The following is a 16,911-nucleotide window of genomic DNA, read 5'->3' on the forward strand; positions in this document are numbered from 1 at the left end:
CAGTTAACTGTCAATCACCGTAAACTGGTGCATTCTCCATGACAATGCCTCTACCAAACAGAGCTCACTTGCCAACCAATCAGCACTCTCTTCTCATACAGTATAAATTTGTTGTTTTCCCTTACATTGGTATTTTTGTTTAGAGATACAGCACTGAAACAGGCCCTTCAGCCCGCCGAGTCTGTGCCGACCATCAACCACCCACTTATACTAATCCCACTCTAATCCCATATTCCTACCACATCCCCACCTGTCCCTATATATTTCCCTACCACCTACCTATACTAGGGGCAATTTATAATGGCCAATTAACCTATCAACCTGCAAGTCTTTGGCATGTGGGAGGAAACCGGAGCACCCGGAGGAAACCCACGCAGACACAGGGAGAACTTGCAAACTCCGCACAGGCAGTACCCAGAATCGAACCCGGGTCCCTGGAGCTGTGAGGCTGCAGTGCTAACCACTGCGCCACTGTGCCGCCCAAATTTATTCTTGTGGATTGTCCTGATGACTGCAAGATGAAAAACTTCGACAACATGTCTCTATTTTCAGTAATACTCATGTTCTGTACTACCAAATGACTAATTCTTTTAGATTGGTCTGGGGAGTTCATATCTCATATTTTTAACATTAACAGTCTGGTTGAGGTGATAACACACAGTCACGATGGTCTCCTTCTGAAAGTGCTTTAAGCCCGGGATCATTCTGGTAAATCTACGCTGTACTTCCTCCAAAGCCATTATATCCTTCCTGGTGCTTTGCCCAGAACTGAGTACAGTCACTCCAGATAGGGGCTGACCAACTGAAGCATCACTTCCTCTGCTTTGTATTCCAGTCCCCTTGAGATAAAGGGCAAACGTTCCATTAGTCTTCTTGATTAGTTACCTATGCATGAGCCTATAGTGATCTGTGTACATGGACACCCAAATCCCTGTGATCCTCCACAGCTCCACATCTCTCATCATTAAGAAAATATTCTGATCTGTCCCTCACTCGGATCCAAAGTGAACAAACTACCCATGGCCTATTTACCAGCGTCTACACTGCTGCTGGTTACACTAGGTTGGTGTTCCCATTAGAAGATGATCTAATTGAGGTGTTTAAGATGATTACGAGAGTTGATAGGATAGATAGAGAAAAAACTATTTCCTCTGGTGGGGGGAGTCCAGAACAAGAACCTTAAAATTAGAGCCGGGCCGTTCAGGGGTGATGTCAGGAATCACTTCCTCACACAAAGGGTAGTGGAAATCTGGAACCCTCTCCCCCAAAATGTTGCTGAGGCTGCGAACAATTGAAAATTTCAAAACCTTTTTGTTATGTAAGGGTATCACGGAATATGGAACCAGGGCAGGTAGATGGAGTTAAAATATAGATCTAACTGAACAGTGGAACAGGCTCGAGGGGCTGAATGGCCTCCTCCTGTCCCTACGAGGCTCTATGTCGCAGAGATCCTTGATTTTTTTTTTGGCCTCCCTCCCATGCTGAGAAACAGTTCCAAACAAGTGTTGTGTTCAGTTCCTACCCTGGCACGGAGAGATGTTACACCCTCGCCGCTCGATGGCCCTCCCCTTGCATTTCGGAGCCATGATAAAGCGGAAACGCATGTTGTTTGTGCAGGTGCGCTGTCGAGCTTGGATACCGGCTCCTCCACATGCAGTCGCTGAACACGAGCTCCACTCTGACCAGTTTGACCAATAGGCTTGAACTAAGAATGGAGTTCACAAAGAAACAGTGAGATAAGCATATACGTATTCAGACATGGAGCCAAATATGTTGCATTTTCCCATCATTACACATGGCTAGAAAGTGCCACCATTAAAATTGGCACCCCCCGCCCAACAAAGTGTTCCCCTTCCCGCCAAAGTATATACACCATTCTTTCAACTGATTGGTTCAAACACAACATTTACGAACCATGAATGAAAATGTATCTTTTTTCTTTAAAAAGTGTCCAGACAGAGAGCCAGTCATTCCCTGCTGGTATCTTTCGACCACACCAACCTACCATCTTCCCAAGGAAAGGAGCTGGGATTTACACTCAGCTGCCAAGGTGTCAGGCAGATGAAGAGAAGTGGGAGGAAGAAATTATGGAGCAAGTCATGTTGGCGAGGGCACCGGGATCAGGAGACGTTCCACATACCTACAGGGCACCGGAATCGGATATGGTAATTAGAGCAAATTCTGCCTGCTGTCTGCTCCTTGTTGATGCACCAGAACCCCTTTAATGGGCTGTAATGGACAATCTCTCCGGTTTCTTCGGCTTTCACCCATTCTGTTGTGCGTGCCTCAATGGACACTGGCCGCGCGCACACTCGCTCCCGGTAGTAGAAGCGGATGGCCTCCAACCGTTCAAAGTCTCCATTCCCGCCAGCGTGGTCAATGTTAAACCAGGAGGTCCACTCGGTCACGTCTGTGCCCAAACAAAAGTCGCCAATCATTAAAAGAAGAAAAGTCTTGCATTTCTATAGTGCCTTTCACAACCACAAGATGTTCTCAAAGCGTTTTACAGCCAATGAAGTACATGTGAAGTGTAGCCACTGTTGTAGTGTAGAAAATGCGGCAGCCAATTTGTGCACAGCAAGCTCCCACAATCAGCAATTTGATAATGAATGGATAATTATTTTTTGTGATATTGATTACGGGATAAATATTGGCCAGGGCACTTCGAAGAACTCTCCTGCTTTTCTTCAAAATATTGCCATGGGATCTTTTACATCCACCTGAGAAGGCAGACAGGGCCTCAGTTTAACATCTCATCTGAGAGGCAGCACCTCCAACATTGCAGCACTCTCTCAGTACTACACTGGAGTGTTAGCATTACCTTTTATACTCATGTCCTAGAGGGAGACTTGAACCCACGACCTTCAGATTCAAAGTTAAGAGCACTACCAAGTGAGCCACAGCAGCAAACAATTAACTAAACTTTGTCTAATTCTGTTTAGCTTCTCTGGTAGGTATCATTCTGGCCACAGAGTCAGAAGTTGTGGGTTCAAGTCCTGCTCCAGAGACTCAATACCCATAATCCAGGACCACATTACCAATGCAGCACTGAGGGAGTGCGACTCAGTCACAGGTGCCATCTTTTGGATGAGATGTTAAACCAAGGCTCCCTCTGGTGGTTCAAGTGAATGTTGCACTACAGAAAGAAGAGCAGGTGAGCTCTCCCAGTGTTCTAGACAACATTCCTCAACCAGCTCCATCAAAAACAGATGCTGGATCTTGCAAAAGGGCTGTCACATTTGAAGAACAACAGTTGCTGCAATTTAAATATCATTCCATGCAAAGTGTTATGATACTATTCTGAGAAACATGTGTAAACATCACAAGGAATTCTCCAGGGAGAAGAAGAGATACCGGACAAGAATAAGGAGAGAAGTTAAAGTGAGCTGACTGACAGCTTAGTCTGGAGGAGGCTTTTGAAGTGAAGAAGTAGGTAATGAAAGGCAAGGATATGGCACCACTGGTTGGAGCAGGAGGCTGGGCATTAAAGGAGAAGGGACATGTCGTATGTAGGGCTGGAGAGAGTCACACAGAGATAAGCAGGCAAATTTCCCAAAGAAAATGAAGTTAGACAGCAGTTTAAACTTTTTTTAAACATACTTTTTGTGAATTTTAATTTCATGAAACAGAGGAACATCTTTTGTGAACAGCCTAATATCGTCTCAGTCAGGAACTCAATGTCAGTATCAAACACTCCCAGGGCAGGTACAGCACAGGGTTAGATACAGAGTTAAAAATAATGGGTTTAGTTACAGAGTAAAGCTCCCTCTACAAGAAAAAAAATGAAAAAAAACAAGGTTAGATAGAGTAAAGCTCCCTCTACACTCTCCCCATCAAACTCTCCCAGGACAGGTACTGCACAGGGTTAGATACAGAGTAAAACTCCATCTACACTGTACCATCAAACACTCCCAGGGAAAGTACAGCAGGGGTTAAATTTCGTTAAATGTCTGGTATCAGAAGAGTGTTCAAAAGCAACAGTATGATTTTATTTCCATTTCCCACTGAAGTACTCTTTTGGCTTCGAACGTCTGGTAAGAATTGCCTGAGATGCCCCAGACAGTCGAATAATTGGTCAATAATCACAGTCTCGGGTGGCACGTAAACAATAGGCGAGTGCTGCAGCAGGTGTATCTTTACAATTTCAGCAATGAAAGGCAGAAAAATTAAAGGGAAAGGAGGTCACTGAACGAGCCCACTGATCAGGCAATCACTGACTCCCTTTGGCGCACTGTACCTTTAAAAGACAGGGGCACGAAGGAAAGCTCAGCGACCTACTTTTCTGCTGACGGGTGAGCAACCAGCTGGCATTAGGAAAGCTGCCAATCAGTGGTATCTCCCGGGCGTGCAGTGTCGAACTCTCTCTCGCACAAACCCCAGAGTGTTCATGATTCAAAGCTTTTTATTCCCCCCTCCCTGGACACAACCCCCAGACAGGAACAGTCAAACACATCTTTTGATCAGGAAGAAGCACAGAGTAAATCATCATAGTGTTTTTGCAGGATAAAATCCTGCAGCTGGGAGTAGGGAACTGGATTTTAAATCTCCCCGACATCCCAGTTTGAGGAGTTAAACAAACGACGACAGCTGTTCATCATTCTGTGATTCGCACCTCCTGTAGACACATCTTTTGTTATTTTAATTGTCTCATTACCACTCCCTTTGGCCTTGTACCATGAACCCTTTGTCATTTAATCTCTCCTGCATCACAGAGCTAGCCTTTTGTTCTTCTCGCCCCTTTCACTTGCTCAAAACCTATTACATTTCTAACTTTTCCCAGTTCTGATGCAAGGTCTGAAACGTTAACTCTGTTTCTCTCTCCACAGATGCTGCCTGACCTGCTGAGTATTTCCAGCATTTTCAGTTTTTATTTCAGATTTCCATCATCTGCAGTATTTTGATTTTGTGTTTGAGTTGAAACAGTTCAGTTTCCTGCTCCGCTCCAGTCTGCTTTCCAATTTTAACTCAGCTAGTTTTAGCAGGGAATCAGGAGACTCGCTGATAATCAGGCAGAATCCTGAGACTTGAATGCTAATAGGGGTCCCAACTGCGTGCTCCCTTTACCTGGGTTCATCTGCTGGATCTCATTGTAACCTGGTTTCCGATTCCTCCGAACTTGTTTCCATTTCTGGATTCCGGACTCATTCTCGTCGACAGCCGTGGAAACTGTGGATGATTTCAAAAGGAGCTGGTTAAATAAAAGACCCATGACACAAAAGGATGAGCCACTCAACTGCTCCAAATTTGTAAGAAATATCTGTAATGTAGGAGGGAGTTGGTGTTTGTGACCTTTGCACATTTACCAAGATGGAAGCCTTAGAATATTCTTGGAGAGCCTCAATTAAAATCCCAAACAGAATCTTTTAAATTCTCAGTGATGTGTGCACACGTAGAGACACAAACACACACACACATATATACCTATCAGTGTTGATGGAGCTTTACTCTGTACCTTACCTGTGTTTTTTTTCTCCTTTATTTTCGGTGCAGAAGGAGCTTTACTCTGTATCTAACCCTGTTTTTTTAATATATAAGGCAGTCTTTATTCCCCAGGCCCCCTTTATATAGATTTTAAATAAATAACTTTATTTAAAAAACAGATAAATAAAACAAAACTCAAATTAAAATGCCATTCTCAGCATCGATGATGCACTCTAGCTCCTAAGGTGCCCACCAGTCGCAGAAGGCTTCAAGTAAACCAACGGACACCACATGCTCCTTCTCCAGGGAGACCCGGGCGTGAACGTAACCTCGGAAGAGGGGCAGGCAATCAGGGTGGATGGAACGCCCTCCTCCCCCCGACGGCCTGCAGCCTGGACCTGTGAATTGCCACCTTGGCCAGGCCCAGGAACAGACCGACGAGCAGATCCTCCTCCCGGCCCACCACACTGGGTGTCCAAAGATCAGGAGCATGGGGGCTGAAGTGCAATCAAAACTTGAGGAGCAGCCCCTTTAAATACTCAGACAGGGGCTGCACATTCCATATAAACATGGAACACGGACTCGTCGAGGACATAGAAATTTCAGACAGCCTGGGAGTCCATGAACCTACTTAAAATTCTATTGCACGTGACTGCCCTGTGCAACACCCTCCATCCCAGGTCCCCGATGTAAAGGGGGAGGACTCCCGTGTAGAGAGACCTCCACCGGGGTTTTCCCTCGCCGTCAGATGCAACGCGGACTGCCAGGGCGTGTCTGGGTGGTAGACGAGGGTGAGGAAGCAGAGAGTGTGCAGGAGCAGCCTGTACAGGAAACCCCTCCGTGCCATTCCAAATGGCACGGAGGGCATTTCCGAGAGGCAGCTCGGGTTGTGCGGGACCGGCCCCCGAGGAGGGTTTCAGGGCCTGGGTCCGATGAGCAGCTCTGGCCGAGTGGGAGTCAGCTCGACCAGGAGAGCTCTGCGCTCTCGAGCCCCCTCATCACCCACAATAAGGAGCGCCCAAAGGCTTTGGCTACTCCTCCACCTGTCGGTCCGTCCCAGTAGCCGGCCGCCAGGACAGCCAAGGTGCTCTCTTCTGCCAGCGGGGGAGCGCCCTGACTGGAGGCGACCATGTTCCAGACTCTGAATAGATCCCGGTAAAAGACAGGCAACTCCTTCAGAGAAGCGCAGCTAACGTTCTCCGCCGGGAGCTGCGTGTCGTCTTGAAGGCAATGCCCCTGGTGGAAAAAATATGTCGCCAGCGCACACCATCTGGGAGGACGCTCAACATACAGGGTATCTCTGCAGGGTCCGAAGGCGGGGTGTCGCAGCCTGGGTGCAGAACACACCAGCGACTGGCCGCCCTCTTCAATCAGGAGACCCAGGACCGCGGCAGAGACCCAGTGTTTCCTCTTGCCCCAGAAGAAATCGATGAACTTCTTCTGGATCTTGGTGGCAAATGTAGGGGGCAGGACCAAAGTAACCAACTGGTACCACAGCATTGAGGCCACCAGTTGGTTTAAGACCAGTGCTCGGCCCCTGTAGGAAAGCACTCGGAGCAGTCCTGTCCAGTGCCCCAGCCGAGTGGTGACATTCGCCTCCAATTCCTGCCAGTTTGCCAGCCAGGCTTCCTCAGCAGGCCTAAGGTGGACTCCCAGATAGAGGAGGAGCGTGGTGCTCCACGCAAAAGGTGTCAACTCCTCCGGCAGGGAGTCCACCCGCCACTGACCCACCAACAGTCCGGAAAATTTCTCCCAATTGATCCTTGGGGAGGACATGGCAGAAAAGGTCTGCTGGCACTCAGGCATCCTCCACAAGTCAACGGGATCTATGACCGTGAGGAGCACGTCGTCGGCGTAAGCCAAGAGGACAACCCACAAGGCCGGCCCGCGCAGAGTCAATCCCGTCAAACTCCTGCGAAGCAGGCACAGGAACGGCTCCACACAGATGGTATAAAACTGGCCAGACATGGGCATCCCTGACGCACTCCTCTCCCAAAGCAAAGGGGCTCTGTCAAGGACCCATTAACTTTAACCAGACACTCTGCGGCAACATATAAAAGTTGGACCCAGGCCTCAAAATAAGAGGTAAGAGCCCATGGGATCCAGGACAATTTGGCAAATTGGATCCAAAATTGGCTTAGTGGCAGGAGGCAGAGGGTAATGGTCGAGAGTTGTTTTTGCGAGTGGAAGCCTGTGACCAGTGGTGTACCGCAGGGATCGATGCTGGGACCCTTGCTGTTTGTAGTATACATTAATGATTAGACGTAAATATAGGAGGTATGATAAGTAAGATCGCAGATGACGTGAAAATTGGTGGTATCGTAAATAGTGAGGAGGAAAGCCGTAGATTACAGGACCAAATAGATGGGCTGGTAAGATGGGCGGAGCTGTGGCAAATGGAATTTAATCCTGTGAAGTGTGAGGTGATGCATTTGGGAGGACTAACAAGGTAAGGGAATACACAATGGATGGTAGGACCCTAGGAAGTACAGAAGGTCAGAGGGACCTTGGTGTACTTGTCCATAGATCACTGAAGGCAGCAACACAGGTAGATAAAGGTGGTTAGGAAGGCATATGGGATACTTGACTTTATCAGCCGAGGCACAGAATCTAAGAGCAGGGAGGTTATGATGCAGCTGTATAAAATACTAGTTAGGCCACAGCTGGAGTACTGTGTACAGTTCTGGTCACCACATGATAGGAAGGATGTGATTGCACTGAAGAGGGTGCAGAGGAGATTCACCAGGATGTCGCCTGGGCTGGATCATTTCAACTCTGAAGAGAGACTGGATCGGCTGGGGTTGTTTTCCTTAGAGCGGAGAAGGCTGAGGGGGGACATGATTGAAGTATACAAAATTATAAGGGGCATTAGATAGGAAGACACTTTTTCCCTTAGCAGAGGGGTCAATAACCAGGTGGCATAGATTTAAGGTAAGGGGCAGGACATTTAGAGGGGATTTGAGGAAAAATTTTCATCCAGAGGGTGGTTGGAATCTGGAACACACTGCCTGAAGGGGTGGTAGAGGCAGGGACCCTCACAACATTTAAGAAGTATTTAGATGAATACTTGAAACGCCATAGCATACAGGGCTACGGGCCAAGAGCTGGAAAATGGGATTAGAATAGTTAGGTGCTTGATGGCCAGCACGGACACGACGGACCGAAGGGCCTGTTTCTGTGCTGTATAACTCGATGACTAAAATGTGGCCCGAGTCCAAATGCGCACAGAGTCCTGAAAAGATATTCGTGATCCACCCTGTCGAACGCCTTCTCCTGATCGAGTGAGAGAAAGGTGACCGACAGACTGACCAGTCCTCTGCGAGAGGTGGATCAGGTCCCAGACCAGGTGGATGTTTTTCTGAATGGACTGGCCCAGGACCGTGTAGGACGAGTCGGAGTGGATCATGTGGCCCAGCACGGAGCCCAGGTGGGTAGACATAGTTATAATCTGTGTTGAGAAGGGAGACCGGACGCCAGTTCTTAAGCAGGCGGAGATCGCTCCTCTTTATCAGCAGGAGGATGACCCCCCCGCGCCACGAGAGGGGCATCTCCCTGATCGCCAGGCTTTCCCCTAGGACCCGCGCATAATCGTCCCCCAGGACATCCCCGAGCACCCTGAGGAACTCCACGGTCAGCCGGTCCAGCCCCAGGGATTTGCCCCTCGCCAACATGAGCGGAGCCTCCATTCCTTCAGCACCCTCCGGGCTGACCTTTGGCAGGTCCTCCCACAAAACTCTGCCCGCATCCTTGCTGGACAGATCCGGAGAGAACAACGCACTATAATAGGTATGAACCAGGAGGCCCATTCCCTCTGGATCCATGATGGAGGATCCATTGTCAGCCAGCAGCTCAACGAGCTGTTTGCGGACCCCCCGCCATTTTTCCAGCAAGTAAAAGCATGGTGAGGCGCGGTCCAAATCTTACAGGACCTGGATCCACGGCCTTACATATACGCCTCGGGACCCTATGAGCTGCAGGCCCCTCAGCGCACCCTTCTTCTCTTTCTACGCCTGCCGCAGGGCTGAGTCCACGACAGCCTGACCGAGACGGCACTCCAAGTCGGGCACCCAATCTTGGCTTCCCGCCTCTTGGTCAACCCCTTCGCGTACTCCTGACAAAAGACATGGTTGTGAGTCATGCCCACATTCCACCTTAGCCTCAAGGAGGGGAGGCCCCCCTGCTTCCTTCTCCAGTCAGCCCAGAATCAACGGAACGAGTCCCAGAATCGCTCGTCCTCCAACAGCCGGTTGTCAAAGTGCCAGTACGCGGACCCCACCCACGTGTGGAGCGGAGTGAACTCCGTCCACACCAGGTGGTGGTCCGAGCACGGCACCAGCCGCATGGAGGCCGCCAAGACACGGGAGACGTACCCCTGCGAAATGTAGAGGCGGTTGATTCAGGCCCCTTCTCCTCCAGACCTCCATGTGAAGGCGCTGGAGTTGGGATGGAGATTCTGCCAGACGTCCACCAAGTTGAGGGAGCTGATCTGTTCCCTCAACGTCTCCAACAACACTTGGCGCAGGGGACTGGAGCGATCCCCCACCTCGAGGGTACAGTTAAAATCTCCCCCGAGGATGATGCACTTGCCGCTATCGATAGAGCTCAAGAGATTAGACACTTCTTTAAAGAAGCGCGCTTGCAACCTGCCGGCGCTGGGCGCGTACTCGTTCACAAAGTGGAGCGGCACGCTACCCAGGCGAACAGCGAGGTGGAGCAAGGGGCCAGGGCCGCCATCTGCTCGTTCTTCAGGAAAAACACTGCCTTCCCGTACACCTTTGAGGCCACGACAACGGCCGAGGGGCCGACAACCTCTGCCATTGCCTTAACGCATGCCTCAATAGTCATGGTTGGGTGGGATAATTCATGCTTTGATGTCAAGATTTTAAGTGGTGACAGGGATACAGGAGTGGCTGCAGCATAGGAAGGCCCCACCACCGGAGAGGACTGTGAAGCCAAGGGGTAGACGAGTCACACCCACCGTTGAATAAAATAAAGTTTGAGAGAAAGAAAATAAAATAACAAATAGTCCCATAAATACTTTGCTGGGGGTTTATCACAGAGGAGAGAGGCTAAAGGAGAGGAAAGCCAGGAGGAATCAGTCTCTTTGCAGATCTTATTTTCAAGGTAGTCCTTTCACTGGTCTTCCAGACGGTGGTGGGGGTTGGTGGGCGGGCGACGTCTCACCTGGAATAGCTGTAAACTGCCCAGGAAAACTTTGCTTTCAGTCTTGAGGCAAAACAGAAAAGAGAAAGTCTCTTCAGCTGGGCAGCTCCAGCTATCCCAGGCTAGGTCGCTGAGGTTGGTGTTAAACACAGGAGCTTCTTGTTCAAACAATACAACCCCACCCAAGGTCTTCTTTCCCCCTCCCCATAACAATCAATGAAAGGGTTTCAAAAAGCCAAACTCACAAGTTTAGTGATTCAGCGACAGGCCAGAATGAGTATAATCATAGAATCATACAGCTGTCAGTTCTTTTGACCTCCTGTTTTCCTCTTTTGTAGACGGGGATAGATGGAAAAACCCTCTGGAAAGTCTCAGTCTTCCTCTTGCAGCAGTCACACAGTCTCCAGCTTCCAGTCCACAATCAGCAGTCAGCTGAGACTCGTTGTGCACCCAGCAATCAGTCGTCCCAATTAAGCAGCAGCCAACCCCGGTTTTTAAAAAAAATATTTTTATGTCGAGGGGGCCTTTATTCCTCAGGCCCCCATTATATATATTTTATATGTCGAGGGGGCCTTTATTCCTCAGGCCCCCTTTATATCAGCCAACCCCATGCTGTACCTGCCCTGGGAGTGTTTGATGGGGACAGTGTAGAGGGAGCTTTACTCTGTATCTAACCCCATGCTGTACCTGTCCCTGGGACTGTTTGATGGGGACAATGTAGAGGGAGCTTTACTCTGTATCTAACCCCATGCTGTACCTGTCCCTGGGACTGTTTGATGGGGACAATGTAGAGGGAGCTTTACTCTGTATCTAACCCCTTTTTTTTTCTTTTAGTGTAGAGGGAGCTTTACTCTGTATCTAACCCCGTGCTGTACCTGTCCTGGGAGTGTTTGATGGGGACAATGTAGAGGGAGCTTTACTCTGTATCTAACCCCTTTTTTTTTCTTTTAGTGTAGAGGGAGCTTTACTCTGTATCTAACCCCATGCTGTACCTGTCCCTGGGACTGTTTGATGGGGACAATGTAGAGGGAGCTTTACTCTGTATCTAACCCCTTTTTTTTTCTTTTAGTGTAGAGGGAGCTTTACTCTGTATCTAACCCCGTGCTGTACCTGTCCTGGGAGTGTTTGATGGGGACAATGTAGAGGGAGCTTTACTCTGTATCTAACCCCTTTTTTTTTCTTTTAGTGTAGAGGGAGCTTTACTCTGTATCTAACCCCATGCTGTACCTGTCCCTGGGACTGTTTGATGGGGACAATGTAGAGGGAGCTTTACTCTGTATCTAACCCCTTTTTTTTTCTTTTAGTGTAGAGGGAGCTTTACTCTGTATCTAACCCCGTGCTGTACCTGTCCTGGGAGTGTTTGATGGGGACAATGTAGAGGGAGCTTTACTCTGTATCTAACCCCTTTTTTTTTCTTTTAGTGTAGAGGGAGCTTTACTCTGTATCTAACCCCATGCTGTACCTGTCCCTGGGACTGTTTGATGGGGACAATGTAGAGGGAGCTTTACTCTGTATCTAACCCCTTTTTTTTTCTTTTAGTGTAGAGGGAGCTTTACTCTGTATCTAACCCCGTGCTGTACCTGTCCTGGGAGTGTTTGATGGGGACAGTGTAGAGGGAGCTTTGCTCTGTATCTAACCTGTGCGCTACCTGCTACACTTTTTCTAGCCCTGTTGTCGCATAGGCACTGTGCAGCTGTGAGATAAAATAGAACAGCAGGAATTTCAGCCATTTCTGGCATTGAGATACAGCACATTGAAGGAAAAAACATTTGATTATAGTCATAACTGGGCCAGCCATTAAGGGGAGAAATATTTAAAGATCTGGCCTATTTAAAACTAATGAGTTAGTGATTCAGCGACAGGCCAGAGTGAGTATAATCATCGAATCATACAGCACAGAAGGAGGCCATTTGGCCCATCGTGCCTGTGCTGGCTCTTTGAAAGAGCTATCCAATTAGTCCCACTCCCCCCTGCACTTTCCCCAAAGCCTGGCAAATTCCCCTTCAAGTATTTATCCAATTGGGAAGATACTGTTGAATCTGCTTTCAGGCAGTGCATTCCAGATCTGTGTCAAGAAATTCTCCTCCTCTCCCCCTCTGGTACTTTTACTTATCTTAAATCTGTGTCCTCTGGTTACTGACCCTTCAGCCACTGGAAACGGTTTCTCCTCAAATACTCTATCAAAGTGTGTTATAATTTTGAACACCTCTATCAGTTCTTTCCTGGATCTTCTCTGCTCCAAGGACAATCCCAGCTTCTCCAGTCTCTCCGCAGAATGTTGAATAGCTCCTGATCACCAGGAATACCATCGCTCCTCTGATTTCAAATGATCTGATAAGTAACTTCTGAACACAAAGTTTGCTCTTTATCGCACTGTTTAGCTTCAATTGGATGGTGAGATACTTTTACTGTAATAAATAACTTTGAATTAACAGTAATAGACTGTGGTACAAACACCAAAACACCCCAGAATGAATCTGTGGCCCGATCCTTTTTTTAAAAATTCATTTAACTCTCAGGATGGGTGTTGTTACCATTTCATAGATTCGTAGGTCAGTACGGCCATTCAGCCCATTAAGTCTGTGCTGGCTCTTTCAAAGAGCAATCCGGTTAATCCCACACCCCCGTTCTTGTTCCACATCCCTGCAATTTATTCCCCTTCAAGTATTTTTCCAATTTCCTTTTGGAGGTTACTATTGAACTTGTATCCACCACCCTTTCAGGCAGTGCATTTCAAATCCAAACCATTTGTTGCATTAAACAAAGATTTCCTCATGTTGCCTTTGAGTCTTTTGCCAGTCACCTTAAATCTGTGCCCTCTGGTTATCGACCCTTCAGCCACTGGAAACGGTTTCCTGTTCAGTTACTCTATCTAAAAGCTTCCTGATTTTAAACACCTTTATCAAATCTTCTCTTAGCCTTCTCTGCTCCATGTGCCCATCCCCCAGTTACCCTGAGAAGGTGGTGTGGACGTCCATCTTGAACCTGTGGTTTGACGCAACGGAGGGGCTTGCTAGGTCACTTGAGGGTAGTTAAGAGTAAAGCACATGGGTGTGGGACTGGAGTCACATATGGGCCCAAACTGGGTAAAGGGCGGCAGCTTTCCTTCCCTTCAAGAGGACCTTAGTGAACCTGTTGGGTATGTATGAGAATCTGACAGATTCATGGTCACTTTTACTGATCCCAGCTTTTTATTTTCTCCCCTCCCGCAATCGCACATCAACAGAAGTTTGCCATCTTTTGATGTGGGGTGGGGAGGGGAGTTAAAAGACACCAATTCAGCCTCCATCAAAGGATTCTTGACCCATGCAAGCAACCAATCAGACCCTGGGATTGGCGGAACCCCACCATCGCATCGTTCTGCACCTCCAAACCACCATTGCACCCCAGTGCCGGGTGACACCTCCGGTCCGCCCTGCTCAGTCTCTACGAGGCTTGGCTTCATCAAAGCAAAACACTCATTAAGAAAAACAGTTCCCCCAGCCCTGACTCCCCACCACTTACAGTGGGCACATTCTTGTGAGTGTGATTAACCCACTATACGCTGGTAGAAAATGGTAGCACCATGACAGTATTCCACTATATAACATGAATGCTCCTTCTGTGCAGTGACCTTTTGTCTATTGGTTTCCAGCTTTACTCTGACCTGAAACTGTATTTACCCAGCAGCCAGTGCTCAGCACAAACTTTAACCTCCAAACCACTTCGAGCAGATTAAGAAGGGTTTAAGCACACAAAAGGTAAAAGAGAAAGAATTGCATTTATATAGAGTCTTTCAAGGCCTAAGAACACCCCAGAGTGTTTTACAGCCAATTAAATAGTTCTGAAGTGTAGTTACTGTTGTAATTGAACGAGGCGCTAATTACTCAGTTTTGTTCTTACATTGGGTTCACCTCAATCAGCTGTGAATTAGAGAGTGAACACAACTCTTTCAGCTAAAATAAACAGCTAAAGTTCAACTTTAAAATGGGCGTTAATGCAAATAGTTAATGGTTGTCACTTTTCGCACTCCAAAAAATACTCCATTAGCTGTAAAACACTTTGGGACACCCTGAGGTTGTGAAAGGCGCTATAGAAATGCAATTTCTATTCTTTCTTTACGAGCCCCAGAGAAAGGTGGAAATACGCAGTCGACTGAGAGAGAGAGAGAGAGAGAGAGAGACACAGCTCTCATGAAACATTAACTGTCTTTCTCTTTTTATTTCAGTAAATTTCAACTGATAAGCTGTTTGTCTCCAAAACCCTCGGAGACTGACACTGAACTGCAGAAAGTTAAACCTCAAAGATTCATATCTCACTTTCTCTTCAGATGTCAGCCGTGGCTCAGTGGGTAGTGCTTTTACCTGACCAAAGTTTGTGGGTTCGAGCCCCAAACCAGAGACCTTGAGCACATAATCCAGGTGGACACTCCCAGTACAGTACTGAGGGAGTGCTGCATTGTTGGAGGTGCCATCTTTTGGACGAGATGTTAAAGTGAGCCCTCTCAGGTGGACATGAACGATCCCACGACCACTATTTGAAGAGCAGGGGAGTTCTCCCTAAACATAGATGATCTAATCACTATTATGTTGCTGTTTGTGGGAGCTTGCTGTGTACAGATTGACTGCACCGTTTCTTACATTACAACAGTGACTGCACTTCAGAAAGTACTTCATTGTCTGTACAACCCCAAATTTTATCTGTTCCCTACCTTTCTGCCTAGCCTCTCATTACACTTACCATTTTAAATCCATACTTGTGATCAGCTCACAGTTATTACCCTTGTTATCTCCTCAAATTCGATATTTGGTGTTGTCACTGTCACATATCAGTTCCCCATTTCTACAGCTCTGTTCTCCATCTCCCATCCAGCCCTGGACATCCAGTCCTAGACTTGTGCAAGAGAAGTGACACAAGGTTCATTCAAGCACTTGTTAGTTTAAGATCTACGTCCACAGGCAGCAGCAGCGTCTAGTACCTCACCCAAACGCCAGTCCCAGACACTGATGAGCTATTTGACAATGGGGGCATCGTGGAAAAGTCAGATTTTGTCCTCACCCAACATTCAGACACATTTTCCGTTTTGAACAGTGACGGGGGGGGGGGGGGAGTGGGGGTCATTGGATGGTAATCCAGGATAATTCCCATCTGCCATCCACCCCACTGACTGCCTCACCTAGCCAGGGGCACTGAGTCCAATTGTTGCACAAAGCCAACCCAGGCACAGCCCAGTCACTGAGCCTGGGGAGTCCCCTGGTCCGTGTTACCTCCTCCCAGGACATTTACCTCCTCATCAAGCGGGACAAATCCATTTCAAACATTCCGTCCCGCTAATCGAACCAGGAAACCTTAAACGGGAAACTGCAGGGGAAGTTAAAGCAAGGAGCCCTTCACTGAATTAGTTTGACTAAACAGTACAAAATTAAGGATTCGAAGGAATAATGATGTAATCCCACTAGGAAAAGTAACATGGGGAAGGAACGACAGAGTAATAGAACAACATTGGAAGGGAAGTGACAAGATCTCAGATCTGACCAATAAATAGCGACTATGAAGCGTTCTTTTTCTTTCAAAAGTTTCATGCAATTGCTCCGCGGTATCTCGAACCCCTTAAAGGGACAGTCAGAGGGGAACAGCACCATCCAGGAAGATTGGGCGTCCTTTAATTGGTTAAACAAGTTTGGTTTTAAAGTTTCTTACCTTGAGCTGAAACCGGCTGCTGCTCCAAGACAAGGAGGAACAAGCAAACTATCCCCAACTCCATTCCCACCTCAAACTGGCCACTAAAATAAAAGGTGTCACTGACTTTTTATTTTGATTTCCTAGATTATTTTTACCAAAAAAAATTAATAAACGTTAAGAACTTTTGAAAGTATTTGTCGCCTATGAGAATCACTGGAAGATGTAGAAGCTGCTGATAGAGTCTGTGCAGAGCAGCATGAGATTGGCTGCAAAACAGCTAACTCGCCTTTATTTATATTCCAGTGTCCAGTTCGCTTGATTGGTCCAAGGTTTCAGTGTACATTCCTGACCCTGAGATGGGAGGGGAGGGGGAGCGGGATCTGATTTGTTTATTGCTTGGAACATAAAGAGGAAACTGGAAATAAACGTTCTTTTTTTTGCAAAAAAACAATTATAAGAAATTTCCCTTTCCCACCTGACTTGCGTGAGCTAAGTGTTTGCAAATCTAACTCCCGGAGTTTGGCATGTTCTTGAAGTTGGCTTCGCCCCAGCTGTGCTCAAGATGCACACAAAGGTAATCTGTGCCTGCCAATGGACCAGGTTGATTGAAAATAGCCGGCAACTTCTTTGATTGAAAAACAAGACATGAATTCCAAAGGAGTGCTG

At 47.5% G+C, this 16,911-nt stretch overlaps 1 protein-coding gene across 1 annotated transcript in view; it reads right to left on the reverse strand.

The window, feature by feature from the left end:
* Positions 1 to 16,481, reverse strand: part of cilp2 (cartilage intermediate layer protein 2) — a 46,207-nt gene extending 29,726 nt beyond the window's left edge. The window contains exons 1-4 of the mRNA XM_068016034.1: positions 16,264 to 16,481; positions 5,065 to 5,166; positions 2,141 to 2,410; positions 1,523 to 1,705 (exon numbers count right to left, since the gene is read on the reverse strand). Coding sequence (XP_067872135.1) covers positions 1,523 to 1,705; positions 2,141 to 2,410; positions 5,065 to 5,166; positions 16,264 to 16,327 — 619 coding nt within the window. The 5' untranslated portion in view covers positions 16,328 to 16,481. The remainder of the gene's footprint in view (positions 1 to 1,522; positions 1,706 to 2,140; positions 2,411 to 5,064; positions 5,167 to 16,263) is intronic.
* Positions 16,482 to 16,911: the final 430 nt, after the last annotated feature.

The sequence above is a fragment of the Heterodontus francisci genome, chromosome 36, assembly GCF_036365525.1.
Source record: "Heterodontus francisci isolate sHetFra1 chromosome 36, sHetFra1.hap1, whole genome shotgun sequence".
Lineage (NCBI taxonomy): Eukaryota > Metazoa > Chordata > Chondrichthyes > Heterodontiformes > Heterodontidae > Heterodontus > Heterodontus francisci.